A 13,793-nucleotide genomic window follows, 5' to 3' on the forward strand; every position below is an offset into this window, starting at 1 on the left:
ATCTCCTTGGATATGATTTAATCTGTTTTAACATTATCAATGCCTTCGCAGATAGAATCTACATTTTTTTTAATATTAAAAAAGTAAGAAGAATGTTAAAAATCCTTTTTGAGCTCTCTTCAAAAAATTCTTGGCTTCAGGTTTTTTTCTCTTTACATGTTCACTTCAGAAGTTGCTCTCTTGCTTTAGAAAAGATAGAATTTACCTTGATATGGTGGTGATTACTAAAATCACTGTCTTATATGATTTGCTTTAAATTCCATACTTCAGTCCTTTCTCCCAAAAACCCTTCCACTTTTTAGTATTCTCATAGTACTAAAAATGAAGCCACTTTCATTACAGATATTGAAAGCATGCTGGTTATAATTCTTTTAGCAGTCAGACTTTTATATACAATCATGTTTTCCAGAGTATTCTTTGAATTGCTCCACATTAGTAACAACTTTTAAAAGAGCAGGATTTTCCTGCTCTTTAATTGTCCAGTCTTACAGTCTTTCTTTCCTTTGCCACTGGCTAATTCAAAAATATGAGCTTACCTTATGTGCAATTTTTAGGTCATCATTAAGCTCTTTGTGAAAGAGATTGAGTCATATAATGTGTTTTTACAGTGCAGCCCAGTTCTCAGTTGGTGTCATAGAACGCCACTGTAATACAAATAAAAACATTAATCATTCATGTCATTAGTTGCCACTATTACTTTATACCTTGATGCATTTCTAAAAAAGAAAAAAAAAATACAAAATAGCCTCTACAATCCATCCAGTTGCTTTTGTTAGCTCATTTAGTCAGTGTGCTCTTGACTTGTTTCTATACTAATAATGTGTCAGTAAAGCTCAGCTGGATCTCTCTATTCTTTTTTCAGTTGTCCTTCTATTTTCTGTCTCATATACACTTGTTCTCAAAAGCATTTCTATTCAAGATGCTGTGGCAGTGGCAGAAGACAGAGATGAAAGACTCCACTTTTACTTTACCTTGCATTCTTGTAGTTCCTCCCCTTTTTCTGGTAGTATAACCCTTGGTGGTTGCAACTTGTAATGTTTCACATAGCTCATTCCTCTGTGTTTAATTTTCTTTGAATTTCTGCATTCCTTCCATTGTCTGTAGCTTTCACGCCAACTAAAGTAAATACAAATCTTTTTAAACAATACAATCTTTTTAAACAAATACAAATCTTTATCGATTTAAATATGGCCAGAATTTCAACAGAAACTCTTCTGTTATTTTTAAGAGTTCTTTTTTTTTTTTTTTTTCAATGTAGGCTATTAAATATGCATGGTATTTTGTAGAAAAAGAAAAGCACTGCCTTCCTAGAGATTTCAGGCTATTTTGACAACTCATGCCAGTTGCCTAGAATCTGCAGTTCTCCTAGATGATAACACAAGGTTCAAGGCAAAGAACTTCATGTGCTTTAATCATGTGGAAATCTGTGCTTGGTTTTGACCTGCTTTGCTGAGTATAGACAGGGGTAAGGGTCTGATGAGTCACAGAACTGAGCTGTAAATGTTCTATGGAAATAAAGGATAAGGAAAGAGAGTATGACATTGAGTAAGGAAGGAAAGGTGGAGGTTTCACCCAAAAGCATGAGTTGGCTGTGCATACCATGTGGTCTGCACATCTAAAACTGTTCAGACTGCTTATACGTGATTGAATAAACTTTATAAACATGACTAACCTTATACAATTATGAGTGATTGAAATATTTGCTCCCTTCAGTGTGCACTAGTCATGCTTCATATCAGATCTCTGGATTTGTACACCGTTGTGATGATGACAGAGGTGTTATGGGGCAAGAAAAGAGTTTTGGAAAGGGATAGACTATGTGGGAGAGAAAGATGGACACACATGGAAGGAAGGAACAAAAATACAGAAGAAAGAAGTCATGGCAGGCAAGGGAACATAAGGTATGGCAACAAATGGAGAAGTAAATTTCACCCCAAAGGTGTGTGAGACAATGTTTTGTTTTGATTGCCAGAAGAGGCTATGGCTGTTGAAACCTCCTCATCCATATCTTTATCCTTTTTCTTCAGTAAAAGTAACCATATTATGCCCCAAACAAACATAGCTCTCCTGATCTCCTAGGAACTTTTTAATCTGCAAGATTCCTGCATAATTATTACTTCACTTAATGGGACCTGTGATGTCTTAGTCCCATTTATGATGTTCCCACATCGCAGAGTTCCCTTGGAGTTCTCTTTTTGGGCAGACTTGCCAAACATGGTTGTTCCCACTTTTGCTATTTTAAATCTGAGAACTGAAAGGAAAGGTGTGCCTAACAATAAATAAAAAAAAAGAACAGCTAATAAAAAGCAGTACATTGGAGATGGCTTATAATCGTGTCAAGCTAATGAAGAAAGCAGTATTCACTTCAGCTTCCTTTGAGTTGGTGGGGGGCAGTTGAGGTTTTTCTAGGGTTTTTTTCTGGTTGTCAACACAAGGTTCATAAAGTCCATTCTGTAATGTAAGATGGTGGCATTGAAAGAGCAGGTACTGTACATTTGTACTTACCCTGCTGTGTTGTGCTGGTCTGATGTTAGGCTCCTGTTTGTTGAGAAATGACATGAAGGTGAAGTGGTCTTGTTGTGTCCGAGTGATTTATCACATGGCACAGCGCCAGCTCTTGCGGTTACACCAAGCTGTCAGTTTCTCTGTTGTAAATTAAACCACATTTCACAACCTAAAAGATTTCAAAGCTTAAATTGTAGACAGATTTTCTAGCAATACCTTGCAGGTCAAACTGGGCTCTCTTTAATTAAACTGTATTTTTTTTTATTTCAAATTTTAACAGGGAGGGTTCTTCTATTTCTAGAACTATCAATTGTTGATATACATACCTCAGACAAGTAACTGCGCAGGTTTTTCAGTATGAATCCTTTCTTTAGTATGCCCATAATCTTTTAGTATCCCCATAATGCTCCTTTTTTCACTGTTCCCAACTGGCTTTCTTAGCTGAAAGAAGAAGAAAGGAAAATAATGACTGCTGACACAGGGGTTTGATATTCTTACAAGACATGGGGTTATAGTAAGTGTTGTGGTATAAGTAATATTTTCATTCCTTGTCTGTGTGGAAGGATCTCCCTATTGTATTAGAAAGAAGTATGTCTCCCTCCATCACTCATGTATAGACCACTGACATTCACTCAGCCTCTTAATAACCCACACAAGCAGATAGGCTAGGACCAGTGTGAGTCAGATGGAACAGGAAGAGGGACCAAGCATGAACCCAGACACACACCCTCCTGGTCTCAAATGCTGTAGGACTAGTCAAAGGGAAAAGAAGAAATAATTTAGAGAGAGGACATTCTTTCTAGTATTCAGGTAGGTGAGACAGGGTAGACGGAAGAACATCCTTCTTCCTCTGGTAAGTCTTGTAATTGCTCTCTGCACTGCTGAGACCTCTGCACCAGAGAGCAGAAAAGGTGGGACTGCTAGAAAGGATGACCCCACTGACTCTGTCTGCAGGATTAAATTAAACTGAGCTAGAGCAGGCTGGCCCATACTGTTCAACTGTAAGAAAGGTGTTGCTCTGGGTCAGCTAGTGTTTTCCCGCAAAATGTGGTGCAGTTTAGAGTTTGATGCAGGCCAAGTAGTTTCTCAGAAAAGCATCTTTTGGAGGAGAGAGAAGCATTGCTGCTGCAGAGACACTCAGCATGTTATGCCCACTGGTTTCAGGGAACAAGAATGATCCCTGGCTGGTTTTGATCACTAGTACAGATGTAGTTATTGGTAGTAGGGCAGGTTGAGGAATGGCATCCTTGCAAGCTTGCCGCCCACGCAGCAAAATGATTTGGGAGATAAATCACTGCAGATAAATCACCATTCTCTCAGTCTGTTCAAAAATGTGGAATTTGGGGATATAATAGTGAAGTCCTATAGTTTTCTCCTTTATCATGCTATGTCTTAACACCATGACTTAAGGAACCTACAGACATCTGGGCAGCATGCAGACCAAATTTCTTTGCTAGGTTTGCAGACAACTGTGGATTTTAAATTTTTTTTTTTAAAAAACACAGCCAAACACAAAACCCCAACAAAACCAAACCCAAAGCTAAGCAACTATGGCATTTATTTGTGTCAATGAGATATTTTGCATAGCTGTCAAAACCTGTATCTTCATTATACAAATCTATAATGGCCTTTGCTTATGTATCCAGCTGATGATCTGTGGTATGCTTTACTTTAGGACCCATCTTTGCATTATCTGCACTCTTCTCCAGGGTGATATTTCTAACTCTTATGTTTTCCTCTGCTAGTCAAAGGCAATCACATCTGTTTCTCCGTCTGTGCCATGTGATTTGAGTAACAGGAAGAGGCTGCAGGTTTTCAGCTCTAAAAGTGAGAAAGGCAAATTCTTTTTTGAAAGTAAACAGTACCATAACCAAAAGACTCTTTGGCTCAAATTAATTAAAATAATATATGTTTCATTACTCCACAATCTGTCTACCATTTCTCTTACTAATGTCACATGTCATTTACCTATGCACAATTTTAGCCTTGGACTTAATGCTAACTTCTGTTCAGTTCATTACCAAATGCCTTTCAGGACTGTTGCCAAAAATATTCTCTTCCCTATCCAAAACTGACCTGGAGATTCTAATTCATTCACTGCAGCATCTAGCCTTGACTACTGTAATTCCTTGGTTTGCTGGGCTTGAAGCCAAATCGATTGGCAGACTGCAGCTTAGTCAGAATTCAGCAAGGCTTCTGACCCAAACCACGCCAACTCTGTATCCTCCCTGTGCTGCGACTCTATATTTGAAAGGCGTGTTATACATTTACTGTAACAGTTTCCTTTACACTGTAATTTTATGGGTGGAATTTTTCTTTTACCCTTCATGTCAACTGTCACACTCTTACAGAATTTTTCTGAGCTAAATTGCCATATATTCTACTCTGACACTTGCAGTAATTTAGTGCAAAGCCCTTTTCATCATGTGTCCCTAATTGGTGGAATTTGGAGTAAAATGCTACATGAAATCCGATTGTCTGCCAGCCAAGACTTTTGTTTTTATTATAGCACATTATTTTTCAGTTTCTATTTTGTTTCTTTTTCTATTACAAATTATATATATTATAATATATATAGTATAAAATAATATACATGGCAGCTTATAATGTAATAAGCAAAGGCAAAATTGAGCACTTCTTGACTCCTGAACCCAGGGATAAATTTCAGCCTTCACTCAATCATGTATTTAAAATAGACTGCTTGTTAAATGTAATGCAGGGTAAAAGTGTTCTCTCTACCTCTTAATCTGCAGATGAGGCTACACTTTGGTTCTCATTGGTTTCTATTTTTCTTTGGTAGTATAATTTTCAAATATCCTGTATCAAATATTTTCTTGCCCTGGAGATATTCTAGTTTTCTATTTAATATAATCTTCTGTGCAACTTCTGCAGGCATTGTTTAAGGGATTTTTGCTGTTTTTCCTAGTTTTTCTGGTTGATTTTGCGTTTATACTTGATAACAATAACTTTTCAGGTAGCATTCTTTATGGCAGCAGAAACCAAGGCTTAAACTTTCTATTAATATAATTGTAGAAATATATATATAGCTATGAGCTGGCCCCTCTAATAAAGTGTATTGTAGTTGCATTACATTTGTTAAACATTGGTACTTGCATATCACTCTAGGCTTAGTTGTTTGGGTCTTTCTAGTTATTTATAACACAGCAGGAAAACAATTAGATAATAATCCTTTGTCTGAAATATGCCATGTAAATTACTAGCCACAGACTAAGTCATTAGGAAAGATGCAATTACTTACATCCTGTAAGTTATATTGATGGGAAAAACAATGACATGTTATGGACCCTTCCAGAACAATGTGGTTTTTTAAGTCCTAATTTAGTAAGGAAACAGCTTTGCATATGGTCAATGAAAATTTGATATAGCATAGAAGTCACTAACAGATGTTTGACAATGAATATTTCATGTTACTTAATAATTCTACTTACCAGTTGACAGTACAGTGCATTCTGGAGTTCAAGGTGCCTTAGAGAGATAGATATTACCTGTTATATAGTTTTGAAAATTTCTTCCTGGAGATCAGAAAATAATCTGAAAACCATGGTCAGCCGTGATACTGTTTCACTCAGATTCTGGAGATATCAGCCCAAAACCTGGGGCCTCTCTTTGGCCAAGTTTTACCCAGACACAGAAAAAATATGAGTTAACTGGAGAGTTTCTCAGCTAATATAAATCTCTCATGGCTTCCTGTTAGGGGTGAGTCTACCATCCTTATGGGCTGTGTGTTGCTGGATCAGTTACCCATACAAATTTGATCCTGATCAGGAATGAGTATATCATGTCTTGTCTTCCAATTTCCCAGAGCAGAAGCATTATGCCAGCTTTAGGGTTCCAGGGTATCTATGGGAAAATAAATGAGTCTTGGTGCAACAAGAACAAATGTGGCAGAGCAGGTTTATATTGAATTGCCATCTCGTAACACCTGAACGCAGGATTTTGGTGCAGTACAAAAAGATGTGAAGGCACTTCCCTGTACTGTCAAACCATGGTCTTGGTTACTCTTTAGCTCTAGCGTAATGCTTGGAGACCTTTTATGCTGGAATTTGCAATGCTTCATAGCCTAGATTGCTGTGAATATTGAAATTGCTGTATATACATTGACACTTTCTTTAAATAGAGCACTGGTATGTTGGTCCTTGATACATACTAATTTAGTATTCTCCTCTACATTTTCCTTTTTATTATCCCTCACTGCCTGTTTTATAAAGTTTCTTTAAATGCCTTGACTTTTAGCATGTTGTATTCATACTATCCTACCTCTTCTTTTTTTTTTTTTAATTCTTAAATGTTAGGGAAGTGAAGAGGATCCTTTTAATGTTCACTTTGTCTACTGCAGTTATACAAGAAAAACCTATGGCATCTTCCTAGTCTGTGTTTCCATTGAGGAGAGTTTCTGAAATGATCAGATAATGACTTTTGATAAATCTTAGCACCTGTTCACATAATGGAAATTAAACACTTTAAAGTTCAAATGTTTTTCAAAATTCAGATGATCTTATTAATACTTATTAGTGGAAAATGGCAAACCAGCTCTTCCTTGTATCTTTGTGAATCTTTTCTACTTGAATTTCCACTTGCAAACTGAAAACAGATTGTTAATTAAGCAAAATTTTCTGAGCACCTGGGTCATCAACACAACGATAGTAATTAAATTCTAGCCTCAATTTCTATACACATAATAATAGAGTGCTTTACCATTTTCATTCTTTTCAAATTAATTGAAAAAATATACACAGCGTAACTTCCTTGATACATCCACTCTTCAGTCTAAGCAAGTTCTAATGGGCTGAAATTATCACACCTACCTTTAAAAGTTTAACAGATTACCAATGGATAAGATCATCACAGTAAGTCTGAGGCACTTTCTTTATTGTAAACTACCTATACATATTAATTTTAAAAGATAATGAACTACAATTATTTTCTGTGACTTTAGAAGGTAATTAACCATCCCTGAAAGAAAAACTTCCATTCAAAATGTTGTAATCTTCTGGAACCTGAAAGTGGTAAAAAAACAGAGAATAGAAGAAATGTGCTCAAATGAGTGAGATTAACTTTCAGTTCTAGAGGTGAAAGATACATAACTGCTTTAGTAGGTGAGCTCACCATTTTAGAAAGCATAGGTTACCATGTGTGATAAGATTCTCTACATCTCTGACTTAAGGGAAGAAGGAGAGAAGCTCTTGATCAGCAAAATGAGGGACCAGGGCAGAGGGTGTTACAGCACTCCCACCACCGCTTTTCAGAGAGAAGAGCAAGAAGTGCTGCAAGCTGCAACTTGATAAAAAAAGGACATAGTTTCCACCCAGGAATCTAAAGAGGTAGATAGCAAAGAACCTTGTCCAAGAGCTGAAGAATTTTTTAGTTCGACTTCATAGGTTGGCACAGCTGCTCATTCAGCAGCACAGCCAAGGTTGTTTGTAGAAAGTCTGGTTTTATTGGTGTTTTCTTCAGTTAATTGTGCTGGGATCAAGGCAACTTACATCTTGGCCAAATCATTTTTAGGCAGGTCACTGTTGTGGAAGGACAATGTTGCTTGTAACTGAAGTGAAGAGAAAGAGTGTTAAGAGAAAAGCTTCTCAACTGAGAAGATGAACAAATACTAAAAACTTGAGGATCTTAATTGTCCTAGATAATTGATCTAAATATTGATGTTTGGCTTTGGAACAAATTCATTAGAGTTGAATGAGGGAAGCCCATTTCTTCATCTTATATGAAAGAAAAAAGTGTCTGTTCATGTACGTAACCATACATAGGCCATGGAGACAGCACAGACTGATCTACCACAGGTGAGCCCTTTGATATTGAATAGAGGAGAAGCAGGAGCTGCAGCCACAGAGTGCAGTTGATGTATGGTTTAGCCCTTCCCATCTGCTGACAGGTTCCCACTATCAGATAGTCAACCTTCAAAGCAGAGCCTGCCTGCCTTCCATGCTGTCGTCAGTAGAGCCCATCTGTACGCTGCTGCCGCGGGAAACGCGTGCCAGGTGGATGTCTCTCGGGTCACTTCTGTAGTCACACACCTATTGCCACACATGCAAAGGCGTGTGCCAGCACAGGGAGTGGCAGCAGACCTCACGGGGAAGCAGCTGCATGCCTGGTTCTTGGTGCATAGTTAAAAGTTGTGTAGACTAAAGTTATGGAGACAGACTTGAAGGGAGACATCTCCAACATTGGTACAATGTAAGTACAAAAGACACATCATTGGATGGATATTGATGATGTTGTTTCAGTAATGACATCATCCATAGACTCCTAGTGTCTTTGCTTTGCTTCTCTATAGTGATCACAACATAAATTGCTTGTCTTGTTTGACTTCCTTGTTCACCAAAGTTGAGCAGATTGTCGCCGTTTTCAACGCTTCTACCAGACAAAAAGCTTGGGACCATTTCTCGAAAGCCCAGCGAAAGAACATAGACATTTGGCGAAAGCATTCTGAGGTTGGTGATTTTATTTTTACTTTCTATCCATCATCTCACAGCTGGATTGACACAGAACGAGTGTGATTGTAGTTGGACATAGTGTATTTGGCAATATTTACAGCTACCATTTTAGCTGTTAATCAACTGGCCGTTTACAGTCTCGTCTACAGTATGAATTGCTCCCATTGCTCTCATTATGATAATAGTCATTAAATAACATGACGACAGGGAGCAATGTGGTTTTATTTTTCATGCAAAATTTGGGAAATCATTAGAAGATTATGTTTACTATCTAAAATAATAAACGGAAGTAGAGAAATTAGGAACAATGTTTTCAAATAAGGAATTTAGGAGTCATCGTGATCTGTTTTTAAAAGAAGAATTCTGTGGCAAAGATTTTTTTTTTTTTTTGCTGTGTCATCTTATGGTCATTATAAGATGACTTTGAGGGAAAATAAAATAAAAAATTTCTTTCTTAATAATGACTTAAGCATATTAAGTCCGTAACTGTGACCTAGTCCTTCCCATTTGTTCTATGTTTATCTTTAAAAAAGTAGATACATCACTTGTATTGATTCTAAATATTATGCTTGCAAAGAAACCAGTATAAGTGTAATCATACAACCACACGGAGTTAGCAATGTGGGACCATGCATGTGTGATTGTCATAAGCATGAGCAGAGGAAATGGGATTCTAACTCCCCTTGCTGTGAGTGGCAGCAAAGGAAGTGCTAGACCTCATCCTGTGTTTTGGTCATCCAGCTTTCGATTTTAATTCAGTATATACGCTATGAGCCTGTATTTTAAAAAGTAAGTACCACTGTCTTTGTTTTCTTTCTTTCTTCTTCCTTTTTTTTTTTTTGATTTCAATATCAGCAATTTACATACACTTGGTTTACCTTCATGTAGTACAGTGTGTTGATTGTTACTATCACAGTCCTCTAAATGATTTTTCTCTGTCTCAGAATAAAAAGTTTAGAAGGTAAGGTGCACTTATTTAATTATTTTGTAGTACACTTGTAAAATAAGTGTTGTACACTTAGTTTGAGAAACACTGAAGTGCTGTGATACAAATCATTTGGATAACATTTTAAGTGTCCATTAACTAACGCTAAATTACAGCTGAATACCAATGGCACTAAATGTAACATCCACATGAATACCAAATGAATACTTTATTATCAGTGCTATTATGGTGAATACCAAATTACTTCAATAATGGGACACTTAAAATAAAATGTTAGCATAATTTATTGGTACAAACTGTATTTTGCATTTTGTTCACAAATATTTCATATATGTAGTGGATAATGCCTTTGTTCAATTGAAAGTTGGGAAGTTGGGGATTGATGTTTGTCTTGTGTTTTAGAGAAATATGAAAATATTTGCTAGTAGATTATTTTAATTATAATAAGATCATCCCTTCTTAAACTAACTTTCTGTAAAGGGATGTGGTGCATCATTCATTTGCTGGTTTCTAAATATGTAATAAACTGAAATGTGTAAGAGTTGGACTTGCCCGAAATCTTAATTCTCTACTCATTTTTTTCAAGCATTACTGCCTTTTATTTTCCTAAGAAAAGGACAACTAAAAAAAAATTCAAAATTATGCAAAGCATCTAGCTAAACTAATATATTTCGGAAATGCCTGTTTTTCAGATATGAGATGTGATGGGAATATACCAAATGGTATATTTGATTTAAATTGTATCTTCTAACCATGATATTATCTGTTGATTTGTTTCATTACTTGATCACCTTCTGTTTTTTTCCCGAATTTAGAAAAGCTTTGCTAGAAACCCAAGCCCAAAGAAAAGACTCATACACATAGACATTCTCCATAGAAAATTATTGACTTTGTTGATAATGTAGACACTGATGCATCAAGGACATTTGTCCACTAATGAGGGAGTAAATGTAAGCAGATGTCTGCTCATGTAAGAAGTATACTTCCCCAGGAAAAAGTGCAGGTGGCCTTTTCCAATGAGGAATTCAGAAATGGCTAGCCAGTTTCTTCCAGAGGCACTTCTGATTTCATTAGACACTGGTTAACAATTTAGCCTTTTAATAATTTTTTTTGAAGTTTGAAATTATTCTCCTGTAAAACACCCACTAATTAGATTTCTTGACTTTGCTGGGATTAATGGGCACAGATACATTTTTCAGAATATTTGAGATCTGCCAATGAACCAAAGGTACAGCTCAAGATAAACGCCTTCCCTTTTTTACACGCAGCCCCTCTCTGACAGGTAATTGTTAATTGAACAAAGCTGTTGTCGGACTCCTCAATGCTGTCTCCTCCTTCCACACGACTCTCGCTTGTTTCAAAGATTTCAAACCACCTCTTTGGGAATTAAGCTTTTTGTTGGCAGAAAAATTAGCTGTCTGCGGGTGGACAAAGCCTACACTAATCACAGTGCAGCATCCCCATGTTACACCTGACAGGATTATTAGGACAAAATAGAGTCCTCTCAATCTTCTCAGTGCTGCCATTAAAAATGCAGTCGCTACACCCGCGCCAGCTTTTCTACCCAGAACAAAGACCGTCTAGACTCCTACAAAGCCTGCGTGCCTGCTGATCCTTTTCCTGGTGACATGTGCAGGGGCTGCCTGCCTGCCCTTGCAGCGGTCGCCCAGCGACCAAGCTGTCCCTGCTGCCACTCATTTTGGACCAAGATGCAAAGATTTTCAGGCTAGTGTTATGGGACTGGGTCTTTTAAATATGAGGCAATCTGGGCATAGGGACAGAGGGTGAGATTCCTTTGACCGGTATTAGGCACTTACAATGCCGAGCTCTTGATCTGCACTGGCTGCTCTCAGCTCCCTTTGCAATTGGCAGAGAGAACAAGGCACTTTTAGGGTGCCTTTTAGTTAATACAACTTTGTGTGTTGGAGACACTTGCATTTGGCCAAATTAATCATACCTCAAGTGGCAGAGGGAAGCAAGAATTAGCTATACCTTAAGCAGGGTGACAATCTCCTTATCAGTCTGCTTTATACACCAATTTGAAGTATTATCCCTGCTGTTAAAACATTCTCTTATGTTTAGCAGACCTAAAGATCATTCAACATGGAACGTCACTTTTTGTCTTGTTTTCCCTGAGAGCTACCTTTGATAAACTCAGTTCTTTCACAGGAAGAATTCCCTGTGCTTCTGTTGTTATAAATATTCATACACAAATAAATATGATTACAATGATAAATGACATATAATTAAAATCAGATCAGTATTAAAAACAGATACTAATAATGCATAATGACTTTATGGATGTTAATACTGACAAAAGGTAATTTTGGATTTTAGGAGCTTCGAAATGCTCACAGTGAACAGCTCATGGGAATCCGCCGGGAAGAGGAGATGGAAATGTCCGATGATGACAGTGGTGACAATCCCAGTAAAAAGCTGAGAGTAGATGATTCAGGTAAATACACGAAGTGTTGTTTTATTAAAAGCAAACAAAAGCTTACATATGAGAAATGACATGTTGATACCCAATTATATAAGGCAGTATCTTATTTTAAACTCTCATAAATTAGTTATTTGAATGATGCAAGCTGTCTCTAGGAGATGTCTGTCACCTGCTATGTTCTATAATGATGAAAATTCTCCAGTTCTGCCCTTGGCTGGAAACATTATGTTTCCTTACTGCACTCTCTGCAGTTTTGCATGACAGCATTACATTCCATGGTTGTAACAATATTTTATTATGAGACCAGTTCAAGTTATTCTTTGGTCAGTACTCTCTTAGCCTTAGCTTGCTTTCCAACAAAGACATAATAATCCCTAATCTCTCTAAGAAATAGCATTTTAATGGTGGATTTTTTGGTTGCATACTGCCTTTATAAGAGTACCAATTTCAGAATATGGTACTGCATTCTGCATGAATTAGATACTCATTAGGTAACAATCATGAGTCTAAGAACAAGGGTGCATGCAATGTGAATAAGAAAAGCAGCTTTATCAGCCTTCTACAAATACTCTGCTATCCAGGATGGACACCAAGAGGTTGCTCAGAAGCTGACAGAGTTACTAACTGGTAACATGATCTGGATGTATGCTTTGCTCTATTTCTTGGCATTGGCTAATAATTTGTGAGTTGCTAACAAGGGTTTGCTTGTTTAGACACTCATATAAAGAATGAAATTTTCAGGAGCTGAAGCCAAAACATGACTAGAAACTGCCAGGCAGCAGTGAAAGTTCAGGAAAATAAAGAAGGAAGGAATGATATGGAAATAAAATTAGAGTCTCCATTAGGGTAATCCTGGCCTAGTCCTTTTCATACAGGCACAGTAGTATGAAAGGAAAGGATTTCATCCTTTAAATATTTCAAGTCATTTATATATGCCAGTGGAAAAGTGTGGATTCAAGCTTACAGAGAGAAGAACTCTTTGGCTCCTCCCATGACAAGATACTGTATGAGGCTGAAGGTCTCCAGAAGTAAAGACCAAAGGAAGGAGTGTCATTCTAGCAAAGAAATTTTTACTGTGACATCTCTCTTGAAGGGAGATTTAATATTTTTCCTGGAAGAAAAATGCAATAGTAAAACCCATAAAGGGCAGCCTTAATTTTTGCTGGGCTAATTGTGTGGATTTTTATTTTCTAGATATCATTAGCAGAGTGTTTGAAGCTGAGACAGTGGGTCATTGCAAACAAGGAACTGCTAGGAATCAGCAATTTTTATGACTATCTAATCATTTTACATTGACTGTGTCCACTCTCATAGAGAAAAGTCATTAAAACTAACAACAGGAAGGTAGAGCCAGAAATACATACATGCATGCCAGAAGAGGAGCAGGAATGTTTTGCACTGTAATACTTACCAGCTCAGCGAGGTTTAATATATG

At 37.1% G+C, this 13,793-nt stretch overlaps 1 protein-coding gene across 1 annotated transcript in view; it reads left to right on the top strand.

Annotated features, from left to right (window-relative positions):
- ENOX1 (ecto-NOX disulfide-thiol exchanger 1) overlaps positions 1-13,793 on the top strand; it is a gene marked incomplete at its 3' end in the record, with an annotated part of 136,863 nt that overhangs the window by 58,959 nt on the left and 64,111 nt on the right. The window contains exons 6-7 of the mRNA XM_082277604.1: positions 8,860-8,966; positions 12,253-12,370. Coding sequence (XP_082133730.1) covers positions 8,860-8,966; positions 12,253-12,370 — 225 coding nt within the window. The remainder of the gene's footprint in view (positions 1-8,859; positions 8,967-12,252; positions 12,371-13,793) is intronic.

This window comes from Coloeus monedula (assembly GCF_965178545.1).
Source record: "Coloeus monedula genome assembly, chromosome: 3".
In the NCBI taxonomy this organism is placed as follows: domain Eukaryota; kingdom Metazoa; phylum Chordata; class Aves; order Passeriformes; family Corvidae; genus Coloeus; species Coloeus monedula.